Source organism: Myxocyprinus asiaticus, chromosome 22 (genome assembly GCF_019703515.2).
Source record: "Myxocyprinus asiaticus isolate MX2 ecotype Aquarium Trade chromosome 22, UBuf_Myxa_2, whole genome shotgun sequence".
Taxonomy (NCBI): domain Eukaryota; kingdom Metazoa; phylum Chordata; class Actinopteri; order Cypriniformes; family Catostomidae; genus Myxocyprinus; species Myxocyprinus asiaticus.
Window position 1 is genome coordinate 36029515 of NC_059365.1, and position 12881 is coordinate 36042395.

The 12881-nt window shown below is 37.8% G+C and overlaps 1 protein-coding gene across 1 annotated transcript; it reads right to left on the bottom strand.

The window, feature by feature from the left end:
* Positions 1-44: 44 nt before the first annotated feature.
* On the bottom strand, positions 45-12359 carry LOC127413417 (probable ATP-dependent RNA helicase DDX41). Its single transcript, XM_051650563.1, has 17 exons — positions 12192-12359; positions 11436-11525; positions 11041-11194; positions 10471-10545; positions 10297-10357; positions 10073-10209; positions 9913-9985; positions 3763-3916; positions 3418-3554; positions 3105-3267; positions 2779-2910; positions 2023-2094; positions 1593-1689; positions 1264-1413; positions 1102-1173; positions 795-905; positions 45-663 (listed from the first exon to the last, which is right to left on the bottom strand). Exons 1-17 carry the CDS (start codon positions 12216-12218, stop codon positions 527-529), a joined length of 1842 nt encoding a protein of 613 aa, XP_051506523.1. The 5' UTR covers positions 12219-12359; the 3' UTR covers positions 45-526.
* Between the last annotated feature and the right edge of the window lie 522 nt (positions 12360-12881).

Sequence of the window (12881 nt, forward strand, 5' to 3'; positions counted from 1 at the left end):
CTTACTGCAGTTTGCATTATAAAACAAAGGGAGTGCATGAGTTTGTTCACCATTTATTTACAGCTAAAGTGTAGCAAATAAGCAATCAAAACATGCATAAATGCAATACAAATTTTGTAACATTACAGAATCAGTACATTATTACATAAAGGACATCAGTATGAGGCAAAACCATCTACTAAAAACTCCATTTGGGAAATTAAAATGTAAAATTTACTTTAGTTAAACAAAGCTGTATTTTTTTGACTACTTTGTAACAACAAAAATACTAGTCTGTCCCATGACAATATAGCCCATTGTACAAAACTGCCAGGAATTTTTCCTGGCAGGCAGCAGCGACTGTGAGGCTGAGTAACCTGCAAGGAACAACTCAGGGCACCTTTCTTCCATTGCGGACAATTTAACTGAAATCAATGAAAAGCAAATGTACACAGTTCCTAGAACAATCAATTTCTGTACAATATAATGTAAGACATGACACGAGCCTCTCTTGAGGAAATATGTGATAGCAAAGAAGCAGACAGTATTAGAAATCCATGGAGCTGTTGGCCAAGTAGTCTTTGCGGCCGATGTTGGTGACCTGTTTTGTCTGCATGGCCTCCAATTTGGGACAATCTGTGATCCTGTGGCCCAAACCACCACAAAATGTACAGCCTCTCTCTCCTGGCATGGGGAAAGCAAAAAAACAATGTCAAAATTGGTTTTATCTTATCTTAAGAGCACTAAAAGTCCCTTAACACAAGTGCTAAATTGGATATATATACTTGTTGCATTAATAGTGATGTCATTTGTACCTCCAATATCCAGCATTGTCTCGTCTCCCGTTTGGAGGACCTGAAGTACAGGAGGAACCTTCTGTTTGGCTTCAACGAGCAGAGCTTTCAGATCCATCAGCACTGACTCATCTATGGAGAAACCAGGGATTTAGACATGCTCAATGACACAAATTTATGTTCTGATATAACTGCTTACTCATTGTGCATGGTAGCATTATCTTAGAAAGACAGATACATAGAAAAAGATAAGAAAAGGGATCGAAGACAACATATGAACGATACAAGAAAACAAAAGAAGCAATTAATTAACCAATCAAATACTTACCACATCCTTTGTTGATAAACGTTGTGGCTATCCCAGTCTTACCGGATCTACCTGTTCTGCCTATTCTGTGGACTATAGAACAACATAAACATAAAAAGATACTCAATGCACATGGAAAAACTTGAACATGAATGTATATGTGCTACTGATTTGAACACCTACCGTAGTTCTCAATCTCCTCTGGCATGTCATAATTGACCACGTGCTGGATAGCTGGGAAATCCAGACCCTTCGAAGCAACATCTGTAGCCACCAAGACGTCTTTCTTTCCCTCTTTGAATGCCTCAATGGCTTTCGTTCTCTCTTCCTGGTCTGAAAAGTACACAAGGTTTAGCATCTTCATTACACAACAGAGAGTTGTGCAACACTACAATCTAAGTAGCAGAAACTGACACCCAGATGATAATGCCAGTAACTGCATGGACTTAGCATGCATAAAGCTGATTGATAACATTTGCACTACACATAGATTGAGATGGATGGTGTAGTACCTTTTCCTCCATGTATAGCCACTGCCTCCACACCTTTCAGCAGAAGATACTCATGTATGGCATCCACATCTGCTTTCTTCTCTGCAAATATTAATACCTGAGACACAATATGGTGGATAATGTGAGAAATATGACCAGAAGGAAAGATTGTTTAGGATTTCTTGGATATAGCTGGATCATAGATACAATGTAAAGCTGTAACTGTAATTGTTCTGATTTTAAAATACTTTTTCCAATCCCAGCCTGATAGGCAGAAGCAACTATTTGTAGGCTGATTTCTGCAAAAACTGGAAACACTGTGGTGCATTCAAAAGTTTACTCTTTAGTTTGTTTGAGTGTCCCAACCACCCGAAGCAGCAATACTGAATAAACCAATAGTGTGGGTTTGGGGTGGGTTTTATAGCTTTAAAGAAATGTAGATGCTACATACTGGAGGTGGAGTCTTCTGGAGACACTCCAGGAGATAAACCATTTTAGCCTCTTCTTTGACATACTCCACTTCCTAAAAGTACATGGATAAAAATAAAAAAAATCAATTAAAAAAAGAATATACATGTTATAATGTACAGATTTAAAGGAATATTCCACGCTCTATCAATAGCATTTGTTGATTACCACAAAAAATGATTTAGACCCTCCAAAAATCAAAGTCACAGTGAGGCACTTACAATGAAAGTGAATGGGGCCCAATTTTTAAAGAGTTTAAAAAGGCAGAAATGTGAAGCTTATAATAAAAAAAAAAACACTAACATTGATTATTCTTTTAAAACGTGTGTATTATTTGAGCTATAAAGTTGTTTAAATATTGTTTAAATTATATTTAAAAAAATAATTAAATATTAAAAATGTTATCCAAGTTAAAATTGGAAACAAATTTACACAGAAAAGGTTAGTAAGCGGTTTTATCACACTAAAATAATTTTAACAGATATTGTTTACGTCCTGTGGCCTATACTTTTGAAACAGTGAGTATTTAAAAGTTTACGGATTGGCCTCCATTCACTTTCATTGTAAGTGCGTTTTTCCAAATTCTTTTTTGTGACAACATTATGCCACAAATGCTGTTGATTGAGCTTAACCTGCACTGAACCCAGAATATCCCTTTAATATTCAACACTTATAAAGCATTAAGTGAAAGGATCCATTGCAATATGTGAACAAAATAAATTCACATGAATGTTTTTACCTGGATGACATCCAAGCTTGCAGCTCCAGCTCTGCCCACATTAATTGTAATGGGTTTAACTAAGGCACTTTTGGCAAAGTTCTGGATCTTCTTGGGCATAGTGGCACTGAAGAGCAGCGTTTGTCTCTGACCCTAAAACAGATGATAACATTGAGCAAAAGAAAATCTCAAGAGCCTGAACTCATAGTGATCTAGTATAAAAGTTTTACAATCACGTAAAATATTGAAAACATTTAACAAAAACATTTCACTATATTTCTCAACTTAATAATCTCTGCTTGTATCATGGATACACTATAACATGATGTATGGATAAAAATAGCAACCTTAAAATAAGAGAAGATGGTCCTGATGTCCTCCTCAAAACCCATATCAATCATCCTGTCTGCCTCGTCCAGAGCCAGATAACGGCAGATGTCCAGACTCACCATCTTCTTGTTCAGCAGGTCCATCAGTCTGCCTGGAGTGGCCACCATCATGTGCACCCCACTAGAATCACAGTCACACAAACCGATGTATAAGCAACTTCCACAAAAATGACTATTTGTTTTCAGTATTGTTCATATATACAATGTCCCGTTTCCTTAAGCAACAATGCCTATTTAAATGTCATGAAATACAGGACATAAAGTGACTTACCGTTTAACCACCTCCATTTGTTCTTTAACAGACATGCCCCCAATACATAGAGCACAGCGCATCTGAGGTGCCCCCTCATCCTCCAGCAGTTTACAGTAGTATTCAATTACACTATGGGTCTGCCTCGCCAGCTCCCTCTAGAGGTAGAGAGAGACATACAACACAGATTACCAGATTGCCGGTGTATCTGTATTGTACAACAGATTCAATAAGTTTTACATATCCTGCCCGCCTCTTGACTTATATGACTGGTGAAACATCTTTGATGCATCAAAGTAAATTGCAACTAAAACTTTCCTATTTCTCATTTTACTATTTCTGGCATATGATCCAACATTTGCTTACAGAAGGGCAGATGATGAGCCCGTAGGGTCCCTCTCTCTTACAGAAGGGCAGCCGTTTCTCCTGCTCCAGACAAAACATGATGATGGGCAATGTGAACACAAGGGTCTTCCCTGAGCCAGTGAAGGCAATGCCAATCATGTCCCTGCCTGAGAGACTAAACAGACAGAAATATTATATATATATATATATATATATACACACACACACACACACACACACATAGGTAAACAGCAACATTACAAATTAAGATTAAATGATTTAAGGGTCAACTTTGGGTGCTTTTAGCACTGTAAACTTCTTGAACATAAAAACTCATTAAAACACTTTTCACACACTCACTAGTTTATTTAACTTGTCTACTAACAATGTACCAACAGTGTATGTATATGCATAAATTTTTTCCCTGCAAGTCAGGAAAAGTCCCACCACGTCGTCATTTTCAGCACATCTCAAATTCTGTATTGTGTTTAAGAGAATTCTGTGGTGGAAATGACATTTGTAAAAATGTTTAAATAAAATAATCGACTCATTTTCTGTCTGAGGCTAATTTCATAGCTAACATCTGATGTATCCTCAACACACAAATAATAAGTTTCACCCTTTTTGCATAATTTGGCAAAATTAGTTTAATTTTGAAATGACGTCCAATAAAAATATTCTGCTCACAAGTTATGTTTCCTTGAATTTTCATCTTAAGCATGCTCTTTTCCTAAGTACCCATATATACTTAACTTTTGATGAAACGTTATTGAGGTAAAATTGTTTCACACAATACATATTAAAATGGTTTATGTTTATTTCACTCTGTTTAATAATCATAGTTTTAAACATGCAGTATTATTTTTATTTATTTTTTTATATAATGGGACAACCCCTAAGACATGAAAGTGCACAGAGTTGAAGAAACACCATTAAAAGACATTAACTAAAGGTGAAGTGTGTCATTTCTGCACATGTTTTTTGCATTATGACCACGAGTGTCAAAACGAAATTGCAAAAATAAGGAATGTTTTCAAACAGGTTTCCTGAACACACTCCCTGTCTACTATTGGTTGGACAAACAGATACCCCTGCCCCTAACTCATGCCATCGGTAAAGGCTGGTGAGAATGCTCAAAGAAACGAGCAATGTTTTGAGTCACAGAGTAACAGTACACTCTTCAGAATCAACCTATGAATGGCTCAAAATAGCTTACAGTTGTTGTATGCATATTAAACTGAGATAGGAGAAAGTATTTTAACATCAGAAAAATTGCACACTTCACCTTTAAAAGTTATGTATGTTTTTAAAGAACAATAAGCTACAACCATCAAAAACCCTCTGTTACTGTATGATAATGACCACGTTTACAAGCACTTAAGAAAAAGGTTTATTCCAGGACAAACGTCATAGGATGGAGCCCAAACAATAAGCCAACAAAGTGGAAAGAATACAACATTTCTGGGAGTACAGTGGGAAAAGCACATACAATATTAACTATATCCATTTACACACAACAATGTAAAATATCGACTGTCCCTCACATTTGCGTATATGCACTCATACATTGGGGGAATCACAGAATTTTTACATAAGACGAAACTTCACTATTGCAGTGCAATTCCGCTGCTGGTCGCGATAGAAAGTTAAGGTTACAAACACAGGAACAACTCTGGAATATCTGGAAATAAAGCGAAGCAACAGGGAATAAAATAGCAAAGTTTTCCTCGGAAACCATGTTTGTTATTTACACAAGCGTCGCGGGGAAGTTTAGTTACTATGGAGAAAGCTGCTTACTGCATGTACAGTGGATTCAAAAAGTATTCAGACCCCTTCATTTTTTCACATTTTGTTATGTTGAAGCCTTATGCTAAAATGCTTTAAATTATTTATTTTTTTTTTCAAATCAATCTACACTCCATACCCCATAATGATAAAGCAAAAATCAGATTTTTGACAACTTTGCAAATTAAAAAGAAAAAAACTGAAATATCATATTGACATAAGTATTTAGACCCTTAACTCATTACTTAGTTGAAGCACCTTTGGCAGCGATTACAGCCTCAAGGCTTTTTGGGTATGTTGCGACAAGTTTTGCACACTTGGATTTGGGGATTTTCTGCCATTCTTCTCAGCAGATCCTCTCAAGTTCTGTCAGGTTAGATTTTCAGGTCTCTCCAGAGATGTTTGATTGGGTTCAAGTCCGGGCTCTGGCTGGGCCACTCAAGGACATAAACAGAGCTGTCCATAAACCACTCTTGCGTTGTCTTGACTGTGCTTAGGTTCATTGTCCTTTTGGAAGGTGGACCTTTGGACCAGCACTCTGGACCAGGTTTTCATTAAGGATATCTCTGTATTTTGCTGTGTTCAGCTTTCCTTTAACCCTGACCAGTCCCCGCCTCTGAAAAACACCCCCACAGCATGATGCTACCACCACCATGCTTCACCGTTGGGATGGTATTGCACAGGTGATGAGCGGGGCCTGGTTTCCTCCAGACATGACACTTGGAATTGAGGGCAAACAGTTCAATCTTCATTTCATCAGACCAGAGAATCTTGTTTCTCACAGTCTGAGAGTCTTTTAGGTGCTTTTTGTGTGTCTTGCACTGAGGAGAGGCTTTTGTCTGGCCACTGCCATAAAGCCCAGATCGGTGGAGTGTTGCAGTGATGGTTGTCCTTCTGCAAGTTTCACCCATCTCCACACATGATCTCTGGAGCTCAACCAGAGTGACCATCGGGTTCTTGGTCACCTCTCTTATCAAGTCCCTTCTCCCCCGATTGCTCAGTTTGGCTGGGTGGCCAGCTCAAGGAAGAGTACTGGTTGTTCCAAACTTCTTCCATTTAAGAATTATGGAGACCACTGTGCTCCATAATATCGGCCGATATTAGTCTTTCACCGATATATCGGTATCAGCGTATATTTTACCGATATGCACCGATATGAAAACTTTTTTTCAGAACATATAATGCAGAAAACAATGCTTTAGAATTGGTGTCATAGCGTAGTTTGTCCAGTAGAGCGCTCTGACTCCATTGTTTACAGAGCTGACTCTGAGCTGACGGTGGTTCTGCAGACAGGGTGGAGTTAAACCGTGTGGATTTGTGCGATCTCTTCTCATTAAATTGCTAACTAGTTTGTGAAATACATACTGGAAAGTTAATAAAAAAATTACCCCATCATTTTATATAACTAATATAATGTTAACCCTGTCCCTGACAACCATGTCACTCATGTTTATCATATCTGTTTGCTGTTAGCCAGTTATAGTTTATCAGTGCAGTAAGTAATGTAGAAGATTGAAAGTTAAACATCAGAGCATCTTTTTGCAGCTCAGCAGACAACGGTGCGGTGGTGGATTGTGTGTGGTGAGTGTTGATTTCACGCTATGCTATTACCTAGTTGGTGAGACACAATGCTGGAAAGTAAATAAAGTCCATATTTTACTCTCCATGGCAACGAGCTGATAGCTAACTAGCTAATCACGTAGCTACTTTCATTGCTTGTCAGCTGAGTGGAAGCTAATGTGTAAACATGTATTCACCAAAATGTTTTGTTCAGGATTCACAGTTTGGTACCCCCTTCAACCGAACAATTCCAGTCATTGCATTTACAAAATGTAATATTTAAAAATCTGGTTATCCAGACATTAAAATAGGATATGTAATAAAAGTAGATTTAATAAATAGTATATTTGACCTGTGTAAATAATAATATATAGGAACTGTATCTAAAATAAATGAGGGGTGATACATACTAATACAACAGGCTGGAAAAATAGACATTTATTAATTTTAATATACTATATATATATATATATATATATATATATATATATATACACACTATATTGCCAAAAGTATTCGCTCACCCATCCAAATAATTGAATTCAGGTGTTCCAATCACTTCCATGGCCACAGGTGTATAAAATGAAGCACCTAGGCATGCAGACTGCTTCTACAAACATTTGTGAAAGAATGGGCCGCTCTCAGGAGCTCAGTGAATTTCAGCGTGGTACTGTGATAGGATGCCACCTGTGCAACAAGTCCAGTCGTGAAATTTCCTCGCTACTAAATATTCCACAGTCAACTGTCAGTGGTATTATAACAAAGTGGAAGCGATTGGGAATGACAGCAACTCAGCCACGAAGTGGTAGGCCACGTAAAATGACAAAGCGGGGTCAGCGGATGCTGAGGCGCATAGTGCGCAGAGGTCGCCAACTTTCTGCAGAGTCAATCGCTACAGACCTCCAGTTCATGTGGCCTTCAGATTAGCTCAAGAACAGTGCGTAGAGAGCTTCATGGAATGGGTTTCCATGGCCGAGCAGCTGCATCCAAGCCATACATCACCAAGTGCAATGCAAAGCGTCGGATGCAGTGGTGTAAAGCACGCCGCCACTGGACTCTAGAGCAGTGGAGACGCGTTCTCTGGAGTGACGAATCACGCTTCTCCATCTGGCAATCTGATGGACGAGTCTGGGTTTGGCGGTTGCCAGGAGAACAGTACTTGTCTGACTGCATTGTGCCAACTGTGAAGTTTGGTGGAGGGGGGATTATGGTGTGGGGTTGTTTTTCAGGAGCTGGGCTTGGCCCCTTAGTTCCAGTGAAAGGAACTCTGAATGCTTCAGCATACCAAGAGATTTTGGACAATTCCATGCTCCCAACTTTGTGGGAACAGTTTGGGGATGGCCCCTTCCTGTTCCAACATGACTGCGCACCAGTGCACAAAGCAAGGTCCATAAAGACATGGATGAGCGAGTTTGGTGTGGAAGAACTTGACTGGCCTGCACAGAGTCCTGACCTCAACCCGATAGAGCACCTTTGGGATGAATTAGAGCGATGACTGCGAGCCAGGCCTTCTCGTCCAACATCAGTGTCTGACCTCACAAATGCGCTTCTGGAAGAATGGTCAAAAATTCCCATAAACACACTCCTAAACCTTGTGGAAAGCCTTCCCAGAAGAGTTGAAGCTGTTATAGCTGCAAAGGGTGGGCCGACGTCATATTAAACCCTATGGATTAAGAATGGGATGTCACTTAAGTTCATATGTGTCTAAAGGCAGATAAGCGAATACTTTTGGCAATATAGTGTATATATATACTTTGAATGTGTTGAAATTTAACACCGGGCAACGCACCCTAAAAATGGCACCGTTAAATCGGTTTCATGCTGAAGAGCCGCTTAAAAGCACATTTTTTTTCTCTCTTGTAAATGTAAATGAGTGTAAATGCCAACACCATCATATATGTTGAAAGGACTGATGCCTATCAACCAAAACATGAGCTCATTGATGTCATTAAATGAGTCTGCTTTTTTATTCCATCAGTTACTCCTGGTCGGAGGCTGCCGTATATATTTAGTTTATACGTAGGTTTATGTTCTACATAAATTTAATGGTGCAACGCTCAAATATTTAGTAGAGCGTAAATTGTGACTTAGTGCCCATTTACGCCACAACTAGGCTAAGTTGTAACGTACGTATAGCTGGTGCAACCGGCCCCTGATGTTTATTTAGCTATTTATTTATTCTTTATTTAAATGGTCAGCAACTGACTTACACTAACAGTACTGATGTTTACTAAGCTATTTATTGTATTTTTATTTATTCTTTATTTTCTCAGTGTTCATTTCTAGAATTGGTTGAGAATGAATAATAATAATGTCAATTGTTCTTTGATAAAAATATTTAAGAAAGCAGCCTTCTGAGTACCTTTGCATAGTCATATCGGTGCAAAATCCACATAGAAAAGGTCTGTTTTCATTCCAGCTCAAAAATTTGCTATATCGGTAACCATATCGGTAATCAGTGAATTTTCCCTCTCTAAAATCGGTCTCAAAAATCCCATATCGGTCGGGCTCTACTTATGTCAATGTGATATTTCAGTTTTTTTCTTTTTAATAAATTTGCAAAGTTATCAAAAATCTGTTTTTTGCTTTGTCATTATGGGGTAAATAAAAGCATTTTAGCATAAAGCTGAACATAACAAAATGTGAAAAAAATGAAGGGGTCTAAATACTTTCTGAATGCACTATATGGAAGTAGAGTAATCAGCTTATACAGTGCATGTAAACTAGAACGCCACTTTCTCGCAATATCCTGCTTTCTGGTGTCCATGTAAACGTAGTTACTGACTGAATATTGCCCCAAAAAATTAGCCCTGCATGCCGACTCACATGGTTGGGATCCCCTGAATCTGAATGGGTGTCGGGTGAACGATTCCTTTCTTCTTCAGTCCTTTCAGAATGGCTGCAAAACCATAACAGTTGAGAATGGCCCATTAGCAAGAAACTCTGAGTGAAGGGCTACATGTAAAATAGGTGAGATGGATCTTACCCTGAGGTAACTTCATCTCTCTGAAGCTCTTGATTGGAGGTGGAATACCTTCACCCTCCACGAGAATATGGTACTTCTTCCGAACACGCTCGTGTCGCGCTGGTGGCATGCCGAGAATGTAACGAGGTGCTTTCCAACTGAAAAGAAAGATCCGTTTGTTTTAGAGGCAAAAACAACAAAACAATGTTTTGTTAATCTGACAGAAATGGAAACGCAACACCCACCTTGTTTTAATTGGGTCTTCGTATGTGATACCTTTGGCCATTTCCTTCACAGACATCAAAGCTGATAAAGACATTGAAAGAAACATACGGTTTATATATATATATATATATATATATATATATATATATATATATATATATAGAAAACTGGTGAATGATTCTGTGGTTGCTTACCTCTGCCTTCAGCCACGCTCTCCAGAATCTTTTCCTCCTCTTTCAACTGTTTCTCCTTAGCTGACTCCTTTCGTGCTACAATTGTTAATGTAAATATATATAAAAAGTCAATACAAATTCTAAAAGTAATTCAACCCGGGAGTACATGGGTCATAAATACTGGATATTGCATTAATGTGTATATATTATATATATAAAACATTATAAAATTATAAAATTTAACTTCAACTGTCAGCATTTCTGAGATTTCTGTGCAAATGGCCAGCTGATATACCACAGATGAGAAAATCTAAATCTTACCCATTCACCTTTTTTTTTTTTTTTTTTTTGTGTGGGTTTGTTGGTTGTAAGAATTTTTCCCACTTTTATTGGATAGGGCCAGTGAAGTTGAGACAAGAAACTATTAGGGAAAGGAGGGGGAATATGAAATGAATATGGGAGCACTAGAGCTTAATATATCTGGAGCACATGCACTACCTACTACGTCATGGCTCTGTTTCTCTTTTATGGTTCAAACAAAAGGAGTCATGTTAAACATTGTATAGACGATATAAAAGCAAGTGTACATACCTTCAGCTTTCTCCTTGAGGTGTTGGTGCTGGTCCAGCAGACTGACGTTGGATCGTGGTCCAAGACCCTCATCTTCATCTTTCTGTTCTCCTCCACTGTCTTTCTGTTCCTCTTCTGTAAGCGCTTTCCCACGGAAACGCTTCACTTTCTGGAGCTGTGGACCACATCATAGAAACATATACACAATAAGTCGGAGCATCATATTTAAATGTCAAAGAAAACTGATTTTATTGTCATCCCCCTGATCAAATATATATGCTAGGAAAGAGACAGTTCCTCCAGAACCTTTGTGTGACATGTAACAATGGCAATGAAAGTGGAGGCCCACAGGACAGAGAAACACAATTGCCTTGACAGTAAATGCCTGTGCTGAAATCTTAGTAGAGGTTGCTTACCATCTGCTGTTTTCTGATCTTAACAGGAACATACGGCACATAGTCGTCATCCTCTGAACCTTCTGATGCTGACCTCTCCTCACTGTTTCTCTGAGAATTTACATACAAGTCATAAAGTATTAAATATCATACAAGGGAAGGTGATACATACCATGAGTACTAATGAGTGAATCTTAGGAACTGTGAAGGGTCTATCAATATTTTCACCATTTTTAATCACATTTTACATTCACTAGTTGATTGTAAATGGTCCTGCAGTGTGATAAAAATAAAAATTCAAATACAAATGTTCCATAAAGTCTCTCAATTAATATGAAGTCGCAAAAACTGCGTGCATAATAATAATAATAATAAAAAAAATAATAATAAACAATACATTTCATATAAATCATACAGCAGCGCACACTTATTACACTCCTTATGTGGTTACTACACGTTATAACACTATAAAACAGGATGAAATAGTAGAGTAATATTAATAACAATTTTAAAATCGATTTATTAAATAATGTATTCAAAAATGGTTTAAACAAAAAGAAACAAGCAAACATGTTCCCTAACTTTCTACACATTTATCTGATTATATAAACGGCTCATACGGCAGGCCATGTTACATAAATATAGCAAACATTACGCTAGATATAACTATATAATCACACTTTTAATATAGTGAAAGTGGCATGAACATGCTGTTCGAATATTTACTGGATGTCCCAACAACTATTGTATTTATGTCTTTGGCCGATAATAACTCACCTTTTTGGGTCTGTTTTCTACCTCCATAATGTACGAAGCAACTGAATACAGTCGAGTATAATTTAGAGATAATATTTAGTGCAAAAATGCTGCATGAATGTTACATTACACTCCATCCAGCATTGTTTTCACTAGCTAGCGTGCCAAATGGCTACAGTTCAGCGGAAACGTGACGTACAGGTTACGTAAACTACGGTGGCTTAAAACGGACTAACAGACACTTAAGCGTTTCTGTGAGAATTTAACCTTGAAAAAGGTCTTTAACGTAAAGCAAGTAAACTTTAACCCTTGTGCGACCTTCGGGATATTTTTGTCTTTTTCGATCATTTTGGCTATGTTAATGCAAACGGCATACATTTTGTCAAAGGTGTGTATTTTGGTGGGGGTGGGGGGTGGGGGGGTATATTTCATCCTCAAATCCTATACACTGTGTACACAAAATAGTTACACTCAGGACCTTCAGGACAAAAATGTCCACATTTAAACCCATTAAAACAATGCAATATTTGATCCCAGTGCCATTAAAGCATAAACTCATAAATTCTATGATATATTGCTTTCATTCCGGAGCCCTGGCTTCAAATGTATTTATTTTTTATATATATATATTTTCCACCAGATGGCTCCAATTTTCTCATGTTTAGCCTATGGAGCAAATACATGCTTTTTTCCTATTTTCTGTTTGCTGTA

Excerpts from the sequence above, each read along its gene's own strand:
- LOC127413417 (XM_051650563.1), bottom strand. The coding sequence starts at position 12,218 with ATGGAGGTAGAAAACAGACCCAAAAAG. Across the intron at positions 10,546-11,040 it reads CCTCAAGGAGAAAGCTGAAG|CACGAAAGGAGTCAGCTAAG; the intron begins GTATGTACACTT and ends TAACAATTGTAG. Across the intron at positions 3,917-9,912 it reads ATTCAGGGGATCCCAACCAT|TCTCTCAGGCAGGGACATGA; the intron begins GTGAGTCGGCAT and ends CTGTCTGTTTAG.